This window comes from Anarrhichthys ocellatus, unplaced genomic scaffold (genome assembly GCF_004355925.1).
Source record: "Anarrhichthys ocellatus isolate YVR2014 unplaced genomic scaffold, GSC_Weel_1.0 scaffold21, whole genome shotgun sequence".
Lineage (NCBI taxonomy): Eukaryota > Metazoa > Chordata > Actinopteri > Perciformes > Anarhichadidae > Anarrhichthys > Anarrhichthys ocellatus.
This window is the reverse complement of record NW_022280051.1, coordinates 3,746,935-3,766,384: the sequence shown is the minus strand read 5'-3', so window position 1 is coordinate 3,766,384 and position 19,450 is coordinate 3,746,935. Positions and strand designations below refer to the sequence as shown.

Sequence of the window (19,450 nt, the reverse complement as noted above, 5' to 3'; positions counted from 1 at the left end):
AAACATCAGCCGTCCTGTCAGCAGTTGTAAAAGCTGACGGGATGTCGTGTGATCGGCAGGCAAATCAAAGAGTGCGACTGAACAATCTCACGCCCTATTCCTATTTAGTCATAACTCTTGCTGTTGTTCTGACAGCTATTTGGTTATTCTCTACAATGATGAATGGCTGGTTGTAGTCCAAAATGTGAAAAACGACAAATCTTGGTTTTTAGGATGGTTACGTGAGGGACTATTTCTTGGCCGGGTGCAGTGATTTCCTCACGGTGACGACAAGACTTCAGGAAATTTATACTCCCTGCCAAAAGAAAAGAAATAGTTCCAAACATAAACCTTTCTCACGTTGGTTATTTTACACATAAAACAAACGAGATATAACGTGTGAGCTTTACAGGTGCTGCTAGACTGATATGCTTTTGAGGTCTGGACAGAGCCAGGCTAGCTGTTTCCACCTGCTCTCAGCCTTTATGCTAAGCTAAGCTAACTGTATCCTGGCTTCATATCTACAGACGTGAGTGGCATCAATCTTTTCATCTTACTCTCTGCAAGACATTAAATGAGTGTATATCTCAAAATGTTGAAGTGTTCCTTTAAATCTAATGAGGGTTTATTCTCTTGGTAAGTGAGTAGTTTTTGTAGTTTGGCTGAAGTGCAGCTCTACTATTTTTATATTATCTATTATGTATTAATGGAAACTCATTCCCAAATGGGCTCATTGGTAGATGGGATAGCCTCCAGGTAAGAGGCAATCTATATGAGCAACCCCACTTTATTTTCCATGTTGCTGAGTGAAAGTGCCATGATGAGGATCACAGACAGACAGAAAGAAGGCAGGCAGAGGGGCACAGATGGGTGTACACACATACTCCGAGCCAGCACACACACACATACATATTGAGTATACACTGATATGTACAGCTATCTACAGGTATCTTCACTGAACTTTAAACAGCTTTAAGTTTGGAAATTCAGTCAGCCCTATTTTCCCATTTGAACTCTTGTGTTTTCGTACAGTGCAGATCTTCCTCCTATCTGTATCTTTTCAATTTCTTTTCAAATCAGCTCAGTGTCACTCGTAAGTGCTCCCTACTTCATACTCCCTCCTTTTTGAGCTTACAGCTCAACTTTCCCCCAACCTTCGTAATCTATGCTGCTTTTGCACGACACATCTCAAAGCAACTGGCAGCAGTTGAATTTGTGTAAAGTGCTACAACCGGTTATCGAGAGAGAAATCGGAAAACAAAAGGATTAAAATTATGGAAAGTAATTTCACACGTACGCTTGCAGTCTTGCTCACGGACCTCTTTCTCACACACACACACACACACATATATACACATGGATGGCACACACACAGTCAACTCTTCCTCCTAAGTGGCCCATATTTATCTGGCTGACCTACTATTTTTATATTGGCAGAGGAGAAGATGTTTGAATGTCTTTTTAAAAGTGACATTGCACAGAGCGTAGCAGGCCGGGTTGATGGTGCTGTTGATGTAGCACAGCCAGTATCCAATAGTCCACACTGTGTTGGGGATGCAGCTGGAGCAGAAGGTGTTAATAAGCACCATCACATTATAAGGAGTCCAGGTGGCAACAAATGCTACCAGGATGGCCATAATGGTGCGGGTCACTTTCTTCTCCCGTGATGGTGGCACTTTCTTCTTCTTGTTGGGAGGTTGCTTTGTCATCTTCACAATCTTCCGGGCGACGTGATTCTGCCGCTCTGAGGCCGGGACGATCTCAACGGTGGCATTGGACGGTGTGTAGCAGTCACCCTTGGGTGATTTAGTCTTGATCTTGATGCAGGTCAGCTTGGAGCCCCCTGCCTTGGCTCGCTGCCGTGGGAGTGGCTGGCTTGTCACGGCGCTGGAGTTAGCGGCGGAGGGTGCCGCCTCCTCATCCTTCTGATTGGACGCAGCCACACTGCCGGATGTTGAATCATTAGAGCTCTCCTTCTCCTCTGCAGGGGCGCAGTTCTCCCTTGCCACGTCGTCACCTTCGGTTTCTCCCTCAGCAGTGGTCGAGGAAGGCCCCTTGCCGTTTTGCAGTTTTCCATCATGCTGGTTAGCTCCATCGTCAGCATTCTGGCTCTGCAAACGTTCTGTGTCTTCCCCTGGTACGTTGTTATTGTTGGGTTTCGGTGTGTTGTTCCTCCTCTGGCCAGGTGACAGGGGCTCTGGATTGGCTCCAGACGGCTTGCGGTTATCCTTCTTCACGCGACTCTTGCTTGCTCTGGAGATCTGCCAGTAGAGCTGAATCATGATGATGACAGGCAGGTAAAAGGCGGCGATGGCGGTGCCAAAAGTGACTGCAGCGTTGGAGAAGAACTGGATGTAGCACTCCCTCTCAGGCACTGTCCGCCCACCAACAATGAACTGCCAGAAGAGAATGGCTGGCGCCCACAGGACAAAAGACAGGACCCAGGCTGCTGCAATCATCATTCCCGCCATCTTGGTGGTCCTTTTGACTGGGTAGCTGAGGGGCTTGGTGACACAGAAATATCTGTCGAAGCTTATGATGAGAAGATTCATGACGGACGCATTGCTGACGACATAGTCCAAGGCTAACCACAAGTCACACACCACCGGGCCCAGGGGCCAGTACCCCATTACGATGTAGACTGTGTACAAGTTCATAGAGCACAGTCCAATAATTAGGTCAGCACATGCAAGGCTGAACAGAAAATAGTTGTTGACAGTCTGTAAGTTCCTATTAACTTTGATGGAAAGCATGACCAGGATATTTCCAATAACTGTAACCAAACTGAGGGAACCGGCCACCAACACGATGAACACCACCTCCACAGTCTTGTAGGGGCTTTCCCTTTCTTCCACAACTTCTGTGCCATTGCCTTCGGAGGCATTCCAGTAGGTGAAGTTGAATACGTCCATGGCATTTGGTCTTTTGTTGCCACCTCCTACTCAGATGGAACCTACAAAAGAACAAAAAGAGAAGATTTGTAATGAGGCACAAAAGATGACTGTCAGCTTCAGCCTATTTAGTCATCTGAAGACTTCTGAATGGCATATGTAACAGGGTCATTGGTAGAGCAGTTATATTATGCTACTAAGGAATAATTCACCTTCTTTCTCACTGCAGAAAGCCAAGAATTTAGGCAAGTACATTTCAAAGAAATAATGACAAAAATCCAAGAAACAGTAGACAAAAACCTTCTTGTAGGACATCAACAGTACTTTAACATTCAGTATTCGCTTCAGTCACATTTGATCAAATCTATTCATTGTGCTACTTAGGTGATGCAATCTTTCAATGTGTAATGGTGGGAGAGGAGATTAATGATGATCCAGCGGTATAATACAAAATTTAAATCTATATTGTCCTTCCAAACCATCCGTATGAGCAATGTGACCTTTCCTTAGCTCGTCTAAAAGCAATTCATTAAATAATAGTGACAATGTTGTCTGTACAACAATTACATTGGTAATGTGAAGCAAATATAACGGGCACAGCTGTTTTCCAGTGCATACATAACATCTCCCCATTAGACACCTGCTTCATTATTGAAAAGAGGAAAAAAAAAACACTACAAAGGATACTGCACAATCTAAATGCACACGAATGGCTGATGAAAGATGAGATGCATGGAAATGAGGCAACAGGTCAAAGATGACTATCAGAATGAAGTTCAGTATTAAGCACAATTTATTTCAACCAGTGGTCGAAAGAGAATCTTCGCTCACTCGCAACAAATTTCTCCATGTAGAGATCCATGTGATGTATGAAACATGCTTTTGCTTATCTATTTTTTCATGAAAAGTGCTCAAAGCTGTTCTTTTTTCCAGACTTTTGTCTGCCGATCCACTTTGATGGATACATTTCTGACCACATAATGCCTAATGACTCGCCTGTGTTCTTTTGTATGTGTTCCCAAGCCCTTATATTCAGAGTTTGATTCAATCTTCCCTCTACCGAGAATATATATTTATTCAAACGATGTAATGTTGGCACGTGCTTTCTTAAAAAGAGAGGGAAATGTGTAATTATACAGCACACACACACACAGTTCATATAACCAAGAGTTCAATAAAAACTTTAAAAGGAATTATTGACACAATTGGAGCAGACATTTTATCTTCAAAGGTCCATTTCCAACGTGCACTCAAAAATTCCCTTCATACAACCCTATAAAATATTCTTTTGATCCTCAAGCGACCCACTAGTTCTCGCTTTTAACCCTAAACATCTGCCTGTGTTGTAGACCTTGAAGGCTTTGATTTGTACACTGCTCTTTCTCCATCTTTAGCTGGGCCACAACTCTTGGAGCAGTTTCTGGTGCTGTAGGTCAGATTTTATGGCACATTTGGAGGCTTATCGCTTCTCAGTTTGACGTAAAGTCATCAGGCTGGAGAAATGCTTCAACTCTTTCCTCAAGCTCCTTCTTTTGATAAACAACTAATCAAACTTTATTCAGCCTGTAAATCAAGCAATACCATTCTGCTGAGAAAGATCACTACGCTGTCAAATAAGTGAATACAAATTTGACTAAAGACGATGAGGGAAACCATGCACATTTATCAATGTTCAGACAACATCTGCAGTTTAATTATACATGACAGAACCAAATTGTTTGTTCAGTTGAGATGTGAATGCTAAATTTGAAAAGGGTAAACCTCCTGCAAATACAGCTGGCTCATTTGCCAAAGAACATAAACTTGTTAGGATTTATATAGTATTATATTGCACTAGAGTTGTTTTTTCTGTTTTAATTATTGTAACTTAATTTGTTTCTTCCTCAACATGCTGTATGTAAGCTACTCACTTGATTTGAACTTGATCGTGACAATAGATTGTTTAACTTCCTCAGATATTCAATGACCAATGAGAAACCGATTTATCACTGCGTAGCCAAAGTTAATGAAGTGTTACGAGTGACACAGTACTGCAGCTGGAGAGCCGTCTTGTCCAAGACTTTGCCATTTCGGCTTAAGGTCTTTAACAGTTGAGTGCTGTTGCTGAGTAACTAGTGAACATTCACTAATCTGCTGTGCCAGAAATCCCTAATCATTGCATTAGGCATGGAGCTAAGCTGGACTAATCCTCATAAAATGTTTAAGTCCACCGATTCATACTCAAAAACACCAACAATACAAATGGGACACACTTGTGGCTCGCTTGAGACAAGTGGATTAGGAGAGTAAAGTGGATCAGTGTAGATGGTCATAGCACAGAGCAGGCAGTTGACTCCCCAAGTGCTCTTTGTCCACCTCCAGCTGCCATAAACCTTGTCCCGCACCTGAAATCTCTGCCACAACACAGCGGAAACTGTGCCCCGGCTAGAGTCAACTAAAGATGCAGTAATCCTTTACAGCTCAACGTGAACAGCCATCGTTTAATGAAAAGGTCTCAGGGAAGACAAGACTTTAAAGCCACATATTGTGAGCCACGTTGGCATTAATCTTCTGCTAACCATCCTACAAAATAACGTTATTCTACAACTGAACTGCATTCGCAATTATATTTTAAGGGAAACATAGAATTACACCCCTATCCATGATTAGACACGTTTGTGATAAGTAAAAAGAAACGTAATCCGGGACAAAATACGTTACCTTGAAACATAATTCACATTACAGTTTTGCTGTATGGGAACGTCTTTTTTAGGAGACGGGTATGCTGCAAACATACCCTTCTGCTTCAAAAGGACACCCTGTGGTTTTACAGTTTTGCCTGTTGGATTCCATTTTAAATACCTTTATTTCATATCCCAAAGACAGAGAGCAATAGCAGGGAAGTTGTACTGAACAGAAGGAAGATGTCTTTGCTTCAGTGTTGACTGGTAGAAATGCTGACATGCCAGCCTGCTGAGCACGAGTGCAGTTCCCATCGCCTGGGGAGAGCAGCAGTGGCACTCTTGGCATAGCCATCAATCATAGAGCTTACCTGCACGTCTCAGTACTACTGCAGTCAGCGCAAGTGCGTCTTAGAGAGCGCAAGCACAACATGAGTGGCACTTCTATTATTATCCGAAGAGAGATGAATATTCAGATTGTTCCTCATCACATTTCTTAACAGACTAACTTACACAATAAACAGCACTTGAAGTAAAAACTTCTGCACCGAGTTAAATGTGTGTCAGTGGATTCTGCAATCCTAGATTTGCCCTTTTTGTTTAGTGTATTAGAAAAAAAAGTCAGACAAGTCGGTTGCTGCCATGGGAGGCCGTGAATAAATGAGCTTGAGTATTGTTCTGTGTTCAGACTTATGTGATCCTGGAGCTGGCTCACTAGAGCTGAAAATTGCTTTTGCCCTCTGGGAAGCTTAAAGGTCTAACCTCACCCTTTCTTCTCACAACTTCTGTCCTCGCTGACTTTTGTAGTGGACTCCAGGAGGATCAGATGTAAAACTGTAAGAAACGTTGCATTTTTGTTTCACTGACAACAACTGCTTTTTATCTGAAGCTAAATAACCACTTACACAGGTCACCAGTTTTGTCAGGGACAGACAACAGGTGTCAGCTTTCTGTTGATGTTGTTTCAAGCAGAAATATTAGAAACATTGTTTTTATTTGCCGCTGTGTAGTTGCACTGAAACGGATGCATTTGGCTGCCTCCCTTGTGTCCAGATTCCCATTCACCATCTCCGAGCACTGATCCAAGGTAAAGCCCAGGGCACCTGCCCCCTGCTCTCAATGATTACATGCATCGTCATTGCTGGCCCTCTCCACGGGAGTGTGCAGGGTTAGGCCTTCGTTTACTTGCCGTTTGCAGAGAAGCATGACTGGAATGCAAAACCAATCATTGCTGCAGAACAGCTGCTCCACATGAGGTGCAGATCCATCCAGCGCTTCTCTCAGCTAAATCACGCTTCATGAATATAAGGAAGTTAAAAAAAATAAATAAATAAATATATATATATATATATATATATATAAATCACCACTCCACTTGCTCATCCGAAGCTCATGGATTCCCTATTGTAGAGAAAAAATATTTTCTGACAAATGTTAAGAGAAGTTGTCACAATTTAATATGACATTGGAGAAGGTCTAAAGTCTTTTTTTCACTGAGACAATCTTCCACATCTTTTTTTGCACTCTGTCGTGAGGTTAAGCTCCTGCTTAGGTAAATATTGGCTCATTTTATCCCAAATGTGTGTCACTATACTCTCCAACAAGGCCGTCATACTGACAAAAGCGCTGCAATACACAGACACCCAAATGCATACAAATATTTGAAGAAACGTTTAGCAGGAAATGAAAAAGGTTCTGATAACCATCAAAACCCACCTCAGTGTTCTGATAAAACATGGCTGCAAAATGATCCAAATCTTGAGCTGGTGAAGTATAATTACAAATTTGCATTCATTTCCATCGAGCTCTCTCTACTGTCTCAGGGGCATCAAAGTGTAAGGGATAGATTTTGACGAATGCTTGTGGAAAGTCAGTGTAAATAAGAATGATCAAAGCTATTTATCCATTACTTTTAGCGATTTATTTGGGTACTGGATCATGGTGGTAGTGGGCTAAACAGACGTTCTCCCGAAGCCATAACCTCCAGCATAGTGGTCCCTGCCCAGAAAAGATATGCAATTGCTCCAGTAATTTCTGTTCTATGCGAGGTAATTCTTCACCATCCGACAACTCCCAGTGACACAAAACCTCAATGAAATAATAACGGATGGAGTATCCAGCTCTTATGGAATAACTTGACATTGATCTTATTAAATATTAATGTGATAAATTATGCAATTACAAGTACAACCTCTTCTTTGTAGGTGTGACAAAGCCTCTCAAACCCAGACCTCTCTGGCAGTGCTTGTGTTAAGTGGATATGAAGTTAATGGAGAGTTTAAGGAGCAGGAAATGGCGTTCAACCCGGGTGGAAAAACAAACTGTGACAATCTGCAAAGAGTCAGACTACCCAGAGATTCCCCAGAGAACACGGAGGTGGCCATGTGTCACTGTGAGCCAAGCGAGTGGAATGAGATCAAAATGTACACTGGAGAATTTGCATGTATTTTGACTGTGAATACAGCAAGGGGGTGTATGAATACTGGTCTTGGCCAGACTCTTCTCCATTTCCCATTTCAATGAACTGTCTTGTGTCTTGACAGCAAGGTGCTCATAATTCTTTCAATGTGACCTTTAGGTGCCACTTCATAGAAATTAGATTCAGACTGATTTACCGCAAATTATCTTCAGCAATACAGGAATGTCATTTTAAGGTGCCCTCTATCCAGCTACACCCCCTCCTCACTGATTCAGAGAATGCCCAGAGATCAGCCTATTGATATTCCAGCTTTTTTGCTTTTTTTTTTTCTATGGCAGCCTCCACGCCATCTGTGAAAAATGACAGTGTCACATGTACGACCTCTACGGCTCTGCCAGGCAGCCTATCCAACGACTCTGACTCACTGTAAGCTGCCACGTTCATCCCAAAAATCTGCTAGAGACACACAATCTGAAAATGGAATTATAGTACGTCTAAGCTTTCTACCGAGCACAGATTAAAATTCCGAGAGCCAAGTGTACTCATTTTGAACAGATGCAGGTCAATGGAAAATATCTTAGTTCTAACCATAGATGGCAGTTCAGAAGCCACACACTGTGTGGGAAATATCACCAGCCTTCTGGGCACCAAGAAAACCAACAGCATTGGAGCTCAGCCAGTAATGAATGAACAAAGTGCTCAAGCAAACTGGGAAGGTGTGGGAGACGAGTTTATTTCCTCCCATCATCCAGAGTCCATGCAGCAGCTCCGACTGTCACGCTACCTCCTCAAACGCTCACTATCTCGCCTCTCACTTGACAGTTTTATTTTAGACAAAAAAAATGTTCTCACGACTGAAAACCCCTGCACCTTGTATCCTCTGTTGAGTTGGCTTTAATTAGCAGATTTCCATATTTCTAATAATAATAATTGCTTCTCAAGAGTAGAAGTATTAGCATGCTACCCCACCTTGTACATTTCCATTAGTCTGAATCTCAATGGAGAGTTTGTGTATTATTATAGTCACATCAGCAGTATCAGCACAAATATCTGCTATTGTCAGCAACCTTGATCTAAAAGGCCCTAAAAATAATCCATGTTAGTTAAAACCCTGATGCAGCCCTGCTTTACTTCATCCTCATTGCAATCGTCCCAGGTGTCTCCGTTAGCTGAAACATGACAAACATTTTTTCCACTGGGCACCAAGGGCATTTGTAGCAGCCACGAAACAAGCCGTAAACAACAGACAGACTTATTAAGCAACATCTGGCAAGCCTAACCTAATGTCTCTGGTGAGATGCTGCAGGACATTGCCAGCAGCAGACAGCCTGCATATTTGTGCGAGGGTATAATTCTATGGATGGAATAATGTAAAAACGTGTAGTGATCCAACGCTGTGTGCGAAGGGGAAATCTTTTCAGCTCGACTAGGTGTATTTCCATTTCTTCTCCTAAAAAGATGCACATTTCTGATTATCTAATCTGTGTCTCATGGGGCAAAAATAGAACATTGATGATTGTTTTTGCACTTTACGGTGAATGCCTGTTCTCACGGCTCATCTTTGACAACCACTGCTGAGGTTTGCTTGGACAGGAACACTATCATGTACCACATTATATGTGGCAGTAGGATGTCTTACCCTATTGTTGCTATCAGCTAAGAGCATTTCCCAAGTAATATACACCACCATTAGAACGACAATATAGCCCGTTTCCTTTTCTATATTGCCTCCGGGACTCCCCTGCTGTCCCTGCATCTTTAAACTGCATGGCAATCAGCTGGCCCCAATACTTCACATACAGCATAGACATGGAGGCACTCTCCACCGAACCGCTGCATTTATGTAGTGGCTCAGTAATCGCCTCACGCAGGTGAAGCAGAGCCCTGCTGCTGCTCTGGGGCTTCCTCTCCCAGGCTTTGTTCAATTAATCCCTGCTCTTAGCTGCCGCCACAGAACAACAGTATAGTGTCGCATCGCCTGGTATGGAAATTTAGAGGAAAGGGATGGATTACGCGTTACAGAAATATACATATTTCAATTCTGATTTGTTGAAGAGTTTGAGACGGCAAGACTAAGAGGGGTAAAAAAAAAAAAGAAATCTGAGGCAGCTGCAAACAAATGGAAAGGTCACCTTCTATTAATGTGGCGTAACGTTGCCTTTGAATAATGAGATTGTGTTATGCAAGTGAGCTCTCTGACTTTGCACAGTAAGTGGTTCTAACCGCGCCACCGGCTCTCCATGCAGACTGCCTTCATGACCAGGCATTTTAACTCATGCCGAAGAGCAATTACAACCAACCCTTTGAGTAGAGATGTGCTCAGTGGGAGGAACATAAGCCTGCCGATGTCACTCTTAAAAAGATTTAACTGCTTCTCAAAAAAGGTGTCGAGCACATTGTTAGTATTCAGTAGTTGGGGATCAGTGGAGAAAGGTCATGTGATACTACACACAGACCTGGTCTGTAGTACTCGAGTCTCGTTACCGCCTTGATTCAAGTCCAAAGAGAACTCTTTTGAATTATCCACTACTAGAAGTTGACTTTACCTTTTCCTCCCTGTTGAAAACATGAATAATAGTGTAGCTTTAGCGACAACTGTGGATTGTTTTTCAAGCACTACATAGACTTAAAACTCAAAAGAACAATGATGTCTACTAAAGAGGTTAAGGTAGATGCTGCAATAGCATCAGTTATATCAGAACTGGAGTGTTTTTTATCATTGAAAGAAGAGCAAAGAACTACACTGAAGGCTTTTCCTTTTTGAACAGATGTTTTCGCTCGTCTTGCGACTCACTTCGGCGAGAGTTTTATTGACAGACGTCTCATCCAGTGAACTGCCACGTATTTTTTGAAAGTGCCTGCCCTTTTCCAAACAGTTTCTGATGACGGCTTTTCTGATGGTTGTGTGTAAGCAAACCATCTGGTGAGTAAAGTTACTGTAGAAAGCCATTTAAAACCACTATATGCATGTTTGATTGTAGATTTTTCAAATAATATTGATTTTGCCGTCTATCTTTCAGCCCATTCATCTCAGTTTTTCTGGGTTGGATTTGTGAGGGGGTTAGCAGCATGCAGTATGTATGTCTTTTTAGACAGAATTGCCATTTGTGTTGACTTGGGCTTTCAGCTTAAACTCAACTGAAATGGAATCCTCTCAGGTGGTTATGACTTCAGGTCTGTGTCTGCTTCAAAACACCTAATTATAAGTCTTATACAATATGAAGTCCTTTTTCCATTTTCATCTTGAGGAGATGATGGGTGCATCTGCCACTTGCCCGAGCATGATGGTGCTCTTTTGCTCGCACTCTGTGAATCCGCATGCCTGTCTAAGCACTCTTAATCGCTCTGCCAGCATCACTGTCACCCTGCTACAGTCCTGTCCTCGTTCCCCCTTGCATGTGTCCTGCCTGTGATGTATCACACTGGCACCATCCCTCGATAGAGAGCCGTGGTGCTCATTAAGATAGAGAAAGATAGCAAAAATGGAAAAAAGCCAGGGAAGGCGAAGGGAACGAGATAAAGCGTGCGCCTGTTGGATTTGTTCCACTTCATTGTTTCTGTATTTGGCCGCCCATCCCCCACACACTCCGTCTTTCTCTTGTGAGTTTAGTGACAAAAAGCAGAGCTATGTTGCCCTTGGACAGGTTGTTCTATTTACAGTACTTGTACAAATTCTCACACGTTGCAATAGGCTAGAAGATGATTTCCGTCACAATATGCATTTATCTAGAGCAGCATTCCGTGCCTGTCTAAGTTATTTACTAGTTTAGAGCAATTTCACATATCCAAACTCTAGTTTCCCGCGTTCTTTAAATGCAACAGCCGAACCAAAAGTCAGCAGACTATAACGAACTGTCAGTGGAGCGTTATGGGACTTGCGGTCCAGGAACCACTGATGTGTGAAGCATCTCTGTGGTTGTTCACTTGCAGAGGGTTCTGTGTCACACTTGTAAAGAGACAACTTCAGCTAAGTCAGATAAGACGGGAACACAATGTGCCACAGTCAGACACAAGTGGCCATCAGCATCGTTGTCAGTAACCTGCGCTCTCAAGCCTCTAGTGGTGTTGCTGTCAATAAAGCTGACGGATGCTAATTCACGGGAGTCAACCTTGATCCAAATTACAGATGCGCCATGACCACAACTCAAAGCATTCACACCTGACGGCCTGTCGAGCCACGTGTCACACGGACACCTCGTGTCACACGGACAGGCAATTTCGACAGGAACCATTTATGTGGCTTTCCCGATTTGATTTCCTTGTCATTCCCTCTCATTTATCTGCCGAAGAGAAGAGATTAGTAACAGTTTAATGGTATACCTGAGTGGCATTTTTTGATTTTAACTCGATGCCCTTTTCAGAGGGGACAATGTTTTGACAGTTTTCACATAAGTTCAAATGCGATTGTTTCCTGGTACAAGTGATACCTGTGGTGGATGTGGCTCGTCGCTGGCGGATCATAGTATGTTTTTCTCTTTAGCTGAATTCTGGTCTTGTTTCTTTAATACGTTAAATGTCTTTGGGGTACCCTTTATTCCTGCCAGTCTGAGAAAGATGATGCTGCTGCCTTTGCCTCACTCAGACGGAAGACATATTGTGTAACAGTAGAAAAGCACAAATCCGCCTCCTACTACAACTTGGCTCAATGATTTGATGTCTTTTCTTTCATTAGAAAAAGGTGAAATATTCCTTAACAGCGTATTTTGCCAGTTTCTACAAAAAATCTCATATGTAAATACTTTAACCTCTCTGGACCCCAAATGATTCTCAGTGCATCTGTTCTGTGAAGTAAGCACCTTTAACATCCTTTATATATTACTTCCCTTCCCATTTTATTTTATTACTTTTTGCTGGGTTAGAGGAAGGAATTGTTTTATTTCTGTTTTATCACACCAAAAAAAAGCGAAAGGCAATTTTTGAACCCAACTCCTATTTTTCATTTGTACAATACTGATTTCCAATAAAAAACATAGGGGAAAAATATCTTCTAATGTAGTTATTGTAAAGCCCAGATTTGTGCACAAGTCTAGAAGACACACTATTAAAGGGCACTTCTTAGCTTCTGTGTAAAACTGCAGTTTAATAAACTTCCACCCATCGAATCCACACTATATTTCACAGACGTCGTCATTAATTATACATGTCGTATTTTAAATACTCCAGCTTCAGTATTTGCCCTTCACTTATTTGCATCGCCTTGAGAGGCTGTCCCGCCTGGAATAACCATAATGATGACTGCTTAGTTAATAAATTAGGTTTGTGAAGTTAAAAAAAAAAAAAAAGATAACTAATGATCACAGGGTTTCATTTTGAAAACAGGACCACACAACGAAGAGCTACTAGCATGCTGTGAGGGGCATATATTCTGCTGCTGGAGAATGCATATAGCATTTTGAGAGACAAGAAGCATGCTCCTGCATTATATTTGATTCATTTAAGCCAACTGTCTTTCTAGTAGCTCTTGACACGCAGGATTGATAACACTGACAGGCACTGTTTTCAGTATGGCAGTAGGAATAACAACACTGTTTTGCTCACTACAGAAGTCATATCATTTCTGTCCATCTAATAAATCCATGTCCTAACATCATGGACAGAAACACACGCTAACACAGCCATGTGCCCCCAAACAAAGCACCTGTTGTGGATTTACTGTGGAAATGTGAAAAAATACTTTGTTTGAAGGCAAGAGGTGTCAGCTAATTAGCCCGTCTTAGTCTGTCCTCCCCTTGCTTTTAGTATCTCATTTCCTTGTGCTCTGACAGACAGCTTTTATATTTCAGGCGGAGCATGCCACTGGACTTTTGTGCTAAAATAAACCCACTCTCCATCATTAAAACGTGGCTAATTGGTGTTTCACATTTGCTGGAGCAACAAAAGTGCACCTAACATTACATCTCATCAAAACATGGTGCCAGAGCCAATCAAACCCTTACAACTAAACATTCATTAGCAGACGTGATGATGGCTATTTAGTTGACATTAGCGCAGGCGAAGGGAATAAGCCCAAGGAAATCTGCTGTCATTCCTGATTCTGTTAATTGGTCAATTTTCATGTAATTTCGCCTGAAGCCAAAATGCATTGAAAAAGGCCAATCTGTGACTGACATCTTTATTTGACTATTATTTTCTATATTCTTTTAGAAAAAGTGTCTTTGTATTTCGGCTTTCCTATGTTGGTAAGTTTCTTCTGTTGCCTGCTCACACCCATTTTGAACATTATATTTGATCAAGCACAGTAATTGTCCTTAGTGAAGAGTTTTGTACTTCAATGTCTCAACATGAATGCGTTCAATAGAGTCCCGATAATTGCCTGGCAGCTGGCTGAATTCAATTTTTAGGTTTGTACTTGTATTTTGGGTCTTTGATAGAACATGTTTTAATGTTCAGAAACATTATTTTTCTCATACTGTCTGTCTGAATATACCTGCATTCACCTTCTGTCTAAATCCATAGACACCCATAGGTTTCTGAAGAGCAAAAACTCTGCCTTGGTCTTTGACTAGTTTCAAAAAGAGATAGACACCGAGGGGCAAGCGTCGGGAATTGACGCCTTAATGAGAAAAGGCTGGTGTTGTAATCCAAGCTTCTCTGTGGAGCATGTGTGTGTTAATTATGGAGCATGTGTGTGCGGCCTATAACGCCGTCCCGAACCACGGTGTCGCCCCAGGTTAACACTGTTTCCACTGTTAGCCCCATTAGCTGATACGCTCTAAATTTGGAATATAGCACCTTTATCACCATACAAATTTAGAGAATTATGTCCATATTCCATAAAGTCCTTCGGTGCCTTTCAGCTCTCACTGAATTATTTTTTGGCAGTTGTGCTCAAAACAAGATTATGGCTCATAATTAGACATGATATGCTGTTAATACACTGTGCAGCATATGTACTGTAGCAACACCAGGAATCCTGCATGGTTGGTGCTCCTTTTCTGCCAACCTAAACTTCAACCCTGCAACACAGCCACCCCCACATCTAAATCTCACTGGTGTGCAGAGGTTCCACTCAATTTCAGGTTCAACAAGATTCAAAGTGCTGAGATGTGACATTAGAGCTATCGTGTGTAACGTTTCATCTCAGCAAAGAGAATTTAGTAGCCCTTCCAACTCCTTCCCCTCCACTGGTGAAATTCCTGCCCCGGCACTTGTCACTTATCTTGATGAGCCGTCTACCTTGAACACAGCGTTCACACATTATTCAGGCTGTTGCTGACGCGACGTCATCTGCACCACAGGCAGCGAAGAAGCATACAGAGAAGTCAGCCAATCTGGAATTGAAAAATAGAATGTTGATCACAGAGTCTCTGCTGCCAGATTCAGCTGCACAGCTCTTTTTTTTTCCCTTTACTACATTTCAACTATTGCGTTTATACTCACATCCATCAACACAGACACAACAACTAGCATATACCCCTCAATTTCATTTTTCACATTGGGGAATTGAGGCATGTACACACAGTCACAGAAAGAATACTTGTAGGTCCTTTTTTTTGGAAGTAAAAATAGCATATTACTGGAGATTGATGCCAAGGGTGCACATGGTCATAAAAACATAATGTGATAAGTTTACACATTGATAACTGAATTGCAAGAACATGGGCTTTGTTTGCAGTGCTCCTATGTGTGTTTGTATTGTTTTGTTGCCTCGGTGTAATTCCCCTTATCTTGATTAGAAACGTAGAAGTTAATGAAGCCAGTGAGGATATATTGAAGGGATTATTTGCCAACAAGCAGAAGAATAAACATTGCTGTAATCAGCCAACAGGTAACAATCATGAAGTTATACAGAGCGCAAGTATATAGATTAGAGGATGACCGCACACACACACACACACACACACACACACACACACTGTATACAGTGAATTGGGCTTTGCAACAGATCAGCAAGGACACTCAGCTATGCATGGCCCAGTGGCGAGCAGCTGATCCGCTCATCACAATCACGGCATGTGCTGCAGCTGCTTTCAATTGTTGGTCCACCTAACTTGTTTAAATTTTTTGACTGCACTGATGAGGTGGTTACCGTTTGCTCTAATGAAATATTTAAAATCTATGTTGAGTTGTTTCCGTCTTGACTAGCAGACAATTCTTTATAGCTGCAATGAAAAACTTTTTAATTAGTAAATTAATGCATTGTGGAACAGGAGGGACGGTTGCATGGCAAATTGGGATCAGGCACCTCTGCATTAATAATAAATGCTGTTTTGGTTCTAAGTGATTCTTTTTACAAATGGGATAAAGCTTTTTCCTACTCCCCGCCTAATTGGATATTAGGCGGGGCCTCAAAAAAATCCAAAGGGAGCCTCTTCAAACTTCACTTCTAACAGATCGAGCTCAGCTTCTGAGTGTTAGAGTGCCTACGCAAGTGTGACAGTGATGATGACAAATTCAAATTAATTCCAGTGAATTCATCCCACATTTCTGCTGAAACTTTGTCATTGTCTATAATTTACTGGGGGAAAAAAGGCGGATCTTGATCTCCCTTTGTTGTAATTTGATTCAGATGAGTACTGATTACATTAAAAAAAAAAAAGGATAATTGACCGGAGTCAAAGGATGAGAACATCCTCGTCTCTGGAGAATAGATTCAAATCCGTCTCAGCTCATCATTATGTAATCATGGTGACAGTCAAAAACAGAGGGTGAAAGTGGGGGAGCAGAAAACCAGTGTAACGGCCCATTAGGAGAATGACAAAAAGTGAGTGTGGTACTCAGATATACGGAGATATCTTGTTTCCTGCACTTGTTTACACGGGTTCAGCATTTCCCCCGTGCTGACCAAAATGAAAAAAATCTCCCGTTTTAGTTTAAATCACTCTTTTAATCTCGTTTCATTTACGTCATAGGTTGTGGCAATAAATTGCATAATCTGCATATAGACTACCAATAAGGAACAAGAGAGCAAGGGATTCAGATGTTCTGGTGCAACGTAATCGTGTCAGTGTTGCAGGCCGTTTCATTCAAAGTCTATTAGCAGTCATTTCTTTGTTTGGTTTGAAAGGTAAAAGGTGTTGGCAGTGAAAGAAATGATGAAACTCTGGGAAAATAAAGATTGCACTGTGTTGAGTTTGCTGACAATAGTTTGCCAATATGTGGCCACTTTATCGCTTTCACAACCAATGGATTTGAATGGTTTTAATGAGGCCTTTAGCCTTGCCCCCTTAGCTTCTGGTACAATAGTGCCTGCTGATTTTATGATTTCTATCACCTCCTTTCTACATCCTCAATATCTACAAACCACCCAGAAGCATTGGGGACTTTTCTTGCCTTTCTTTTTAGTCTAACCTTTACAATTTCTACAGTGGTTTTCTATCCATTCAATTGAAATGTCAAGCTGGAATATTGTATCCATATGCACAGAGATTTCCAGTTGAGCTCCACAATACAGAGTCCAACATAAAAGCTTTCTAAAGAGCTGCTGATGGATGAAGAGGTTTCTAGTGAAAATCCTATCAGGTGTTTTCAACAGTGTGAGATGCACTCCCAAAACTGTTCCACGCCGTTTTGACACCGTTGTGAAGAAAAGCCTCAAGACTCCCTCAGTGTGCAAAAGAGCAACTCTGACTCCCCCCACCGATCTCACGGCTGCAGGGGCTCAGTCGTTAGGTGCTCCAATTACAGTAGATCTTACAAGCTGCAGAAATGAGAAGTGCACTACAGCTACTAAACCATGTTGTTTTGGACATACACTGTATGTAAGTTATAGTATTGGGGTGTGAGTTATTGATTATTCTTTTAAGGATTTGAAAAGATACAAGATATTTAGATTAATGTATTTAACACAAGAATTCTCTTTATCAAAATACTATATCATAAACCTACTGATATGACTGACATTTGCATAGATGTAAGACATTTTCTTATATGGTTAATTTAACAACTGAATAAGCTCAGATATAATGGCAGAGAAAACACTTAGTTATGAACAACTATAGAGAAAAGAAACAGTTATCCCCTCATAAACTGTCAGACCTTATGATGAGGTATACCCCATCAACTTGGCTTCTCAATATTGTTCTTACATATAGGTAACCATAGACAGAATGACAGCTTGGCATAGTGTTTAGACAGGTAAACATAGTATGTTTGCTCAACCTTTAGTATTTTTCACATTTGCATACAAGCTGAAAAAGGCCAATAAGTAGAGACTAGTTTTACTAGTGGCTAGTAATATGTTGTTTGCTAACTTGACAAATAATTGGTCCTGCAAAGCCAACAATAAAATAGTAAGGGGCACTCCAGAGATATAGTTGTGTGAGTTGTGAGAAACTAATTTTAAAAATAGTTAAAATCGATGTAGCAGAGGCCAAGTTGTCCTGACTTGTATCAAGCTCCAAATACAGTGGATCCTAACAGACCTATCAGCCCAATGAATGTTGTGTGATTGTAGAACTCTCTTTTGTTTCCTGTGTCGACGGTGTACATCGTGTGCATCCCTTTCTCCTGCAAAATTACATTCCCATAACAACTAAACCAGATTCTTAATTGCATTTCAAGGGAAATGTATTTTCTCCTGGATTACGCTAGCAGTATTTTAAACATGTGATTAACGTTGTAAATTACAACAAAACATATTGGTTATGTTGAGGCAACAACACTTTGTGGTTAATTTAAGTGAAACATCATGCTTTAGCTTAAGTCAAGAACATAAGAATTTCTCTATTTCTTTAAAATGATAAAAAAAAGTAGCAATTTGTTAAAGCTGTTTAAATTATTACAACCCCAGCCTAAGCAGAGACATTTGTTCATGTCTACTTTCATATTTGAATGTATTTGGGCTCGTGCAATGTCATCTGTGTTTGTTGTCTCCAAATCTGTAATCTGTAAAGTCCCTTTACTAAAAGGAAAAGGCCCCTTGTAACGCCAGTAGATCTGTTGGACTTGTACCTTCTCTGAGCTCTGTAGAAGCTTGTATCATCTAATTGGATCATCTAACGACTGAGTGCCTGCAGCTGTAAGATGGTCGGTGCGGTCATATAAATATAGACTGAAAGCGTTAAGATGTTGGCACACATATTAAGGTAGATGGCTTACAGTGGAAAAATTGGAATTAGCCTAAAAGCATTGGAGGGTACATTTAGAGGAACTTCTATTTTGAGGAAGCAACACACTTTCTCCACTCCCTATGAAAATGGAAAGCAGTACAATAAGAAAAGATTATATTTGAGATCCACTTCATCTGTTATTGGCAGCCAGTTTGTTTATACTCTTCTGCAACCGGTGCTGCAACTAGTGCTTACCATGTTCATACCTCCCTGCATAATGGGGAGTCTACCAAAGAACACATTTAATTTGAGGTGGATAATTGAGGTTTAACGGTCCCTAAAAAAAAGCCTCCTATGTTGTGTTTGCTTGGTTTAATGCTTTTGATTTGTTTGTTTATTCTCTTTCTGTGTTTCGGTGATTTCCCCTGGCTCCCCCGTGGAGCAGTGCTAAATGAAGTGTAGTGCACACACACACACACACACACACACACACACACACACACACACACA

The 19,450-nt window shown here is 41.4% G+C and overlaps 1 protein-coding gene across 2 annotated transcripts in view; it reads right to left on the bottom strand.

Annotated features, from left to right (window-relative positions):
- Positions 1–506: 506 nt before the first annotated feature.
- chrm2a (cholinergic receptor, muscarinic 2a) overlaps positions 507–19,450 on the bottom strand; it is a 57,816-nt gene continuing 38,872 nt past the window's right edge. The window contains exons 3-4 of one of the 2 annotated variants that reach the window (XM_031859142.1): positions 15,126–15,220; positions 507–2,932 (exon numbers count right to left, since the gene is read on the bottom strand). In XM_031859142.1, the coding sequence (XP_031715002.1) occupies positions 1,383–2,891 (1,509 nt within the window). In that variant the 5' untranslated portion in view covers positions 2,892–2,932; positions 15,126–15,220 and the 3' untranslated portion in view covers positions 507–1,382. The remainder of the gene's footprint in view (positions 2,933–15,125; positions 15,221–19,450) is intronic. The other variant, XM_031859141.1, reaches the window with a different exon arrangement.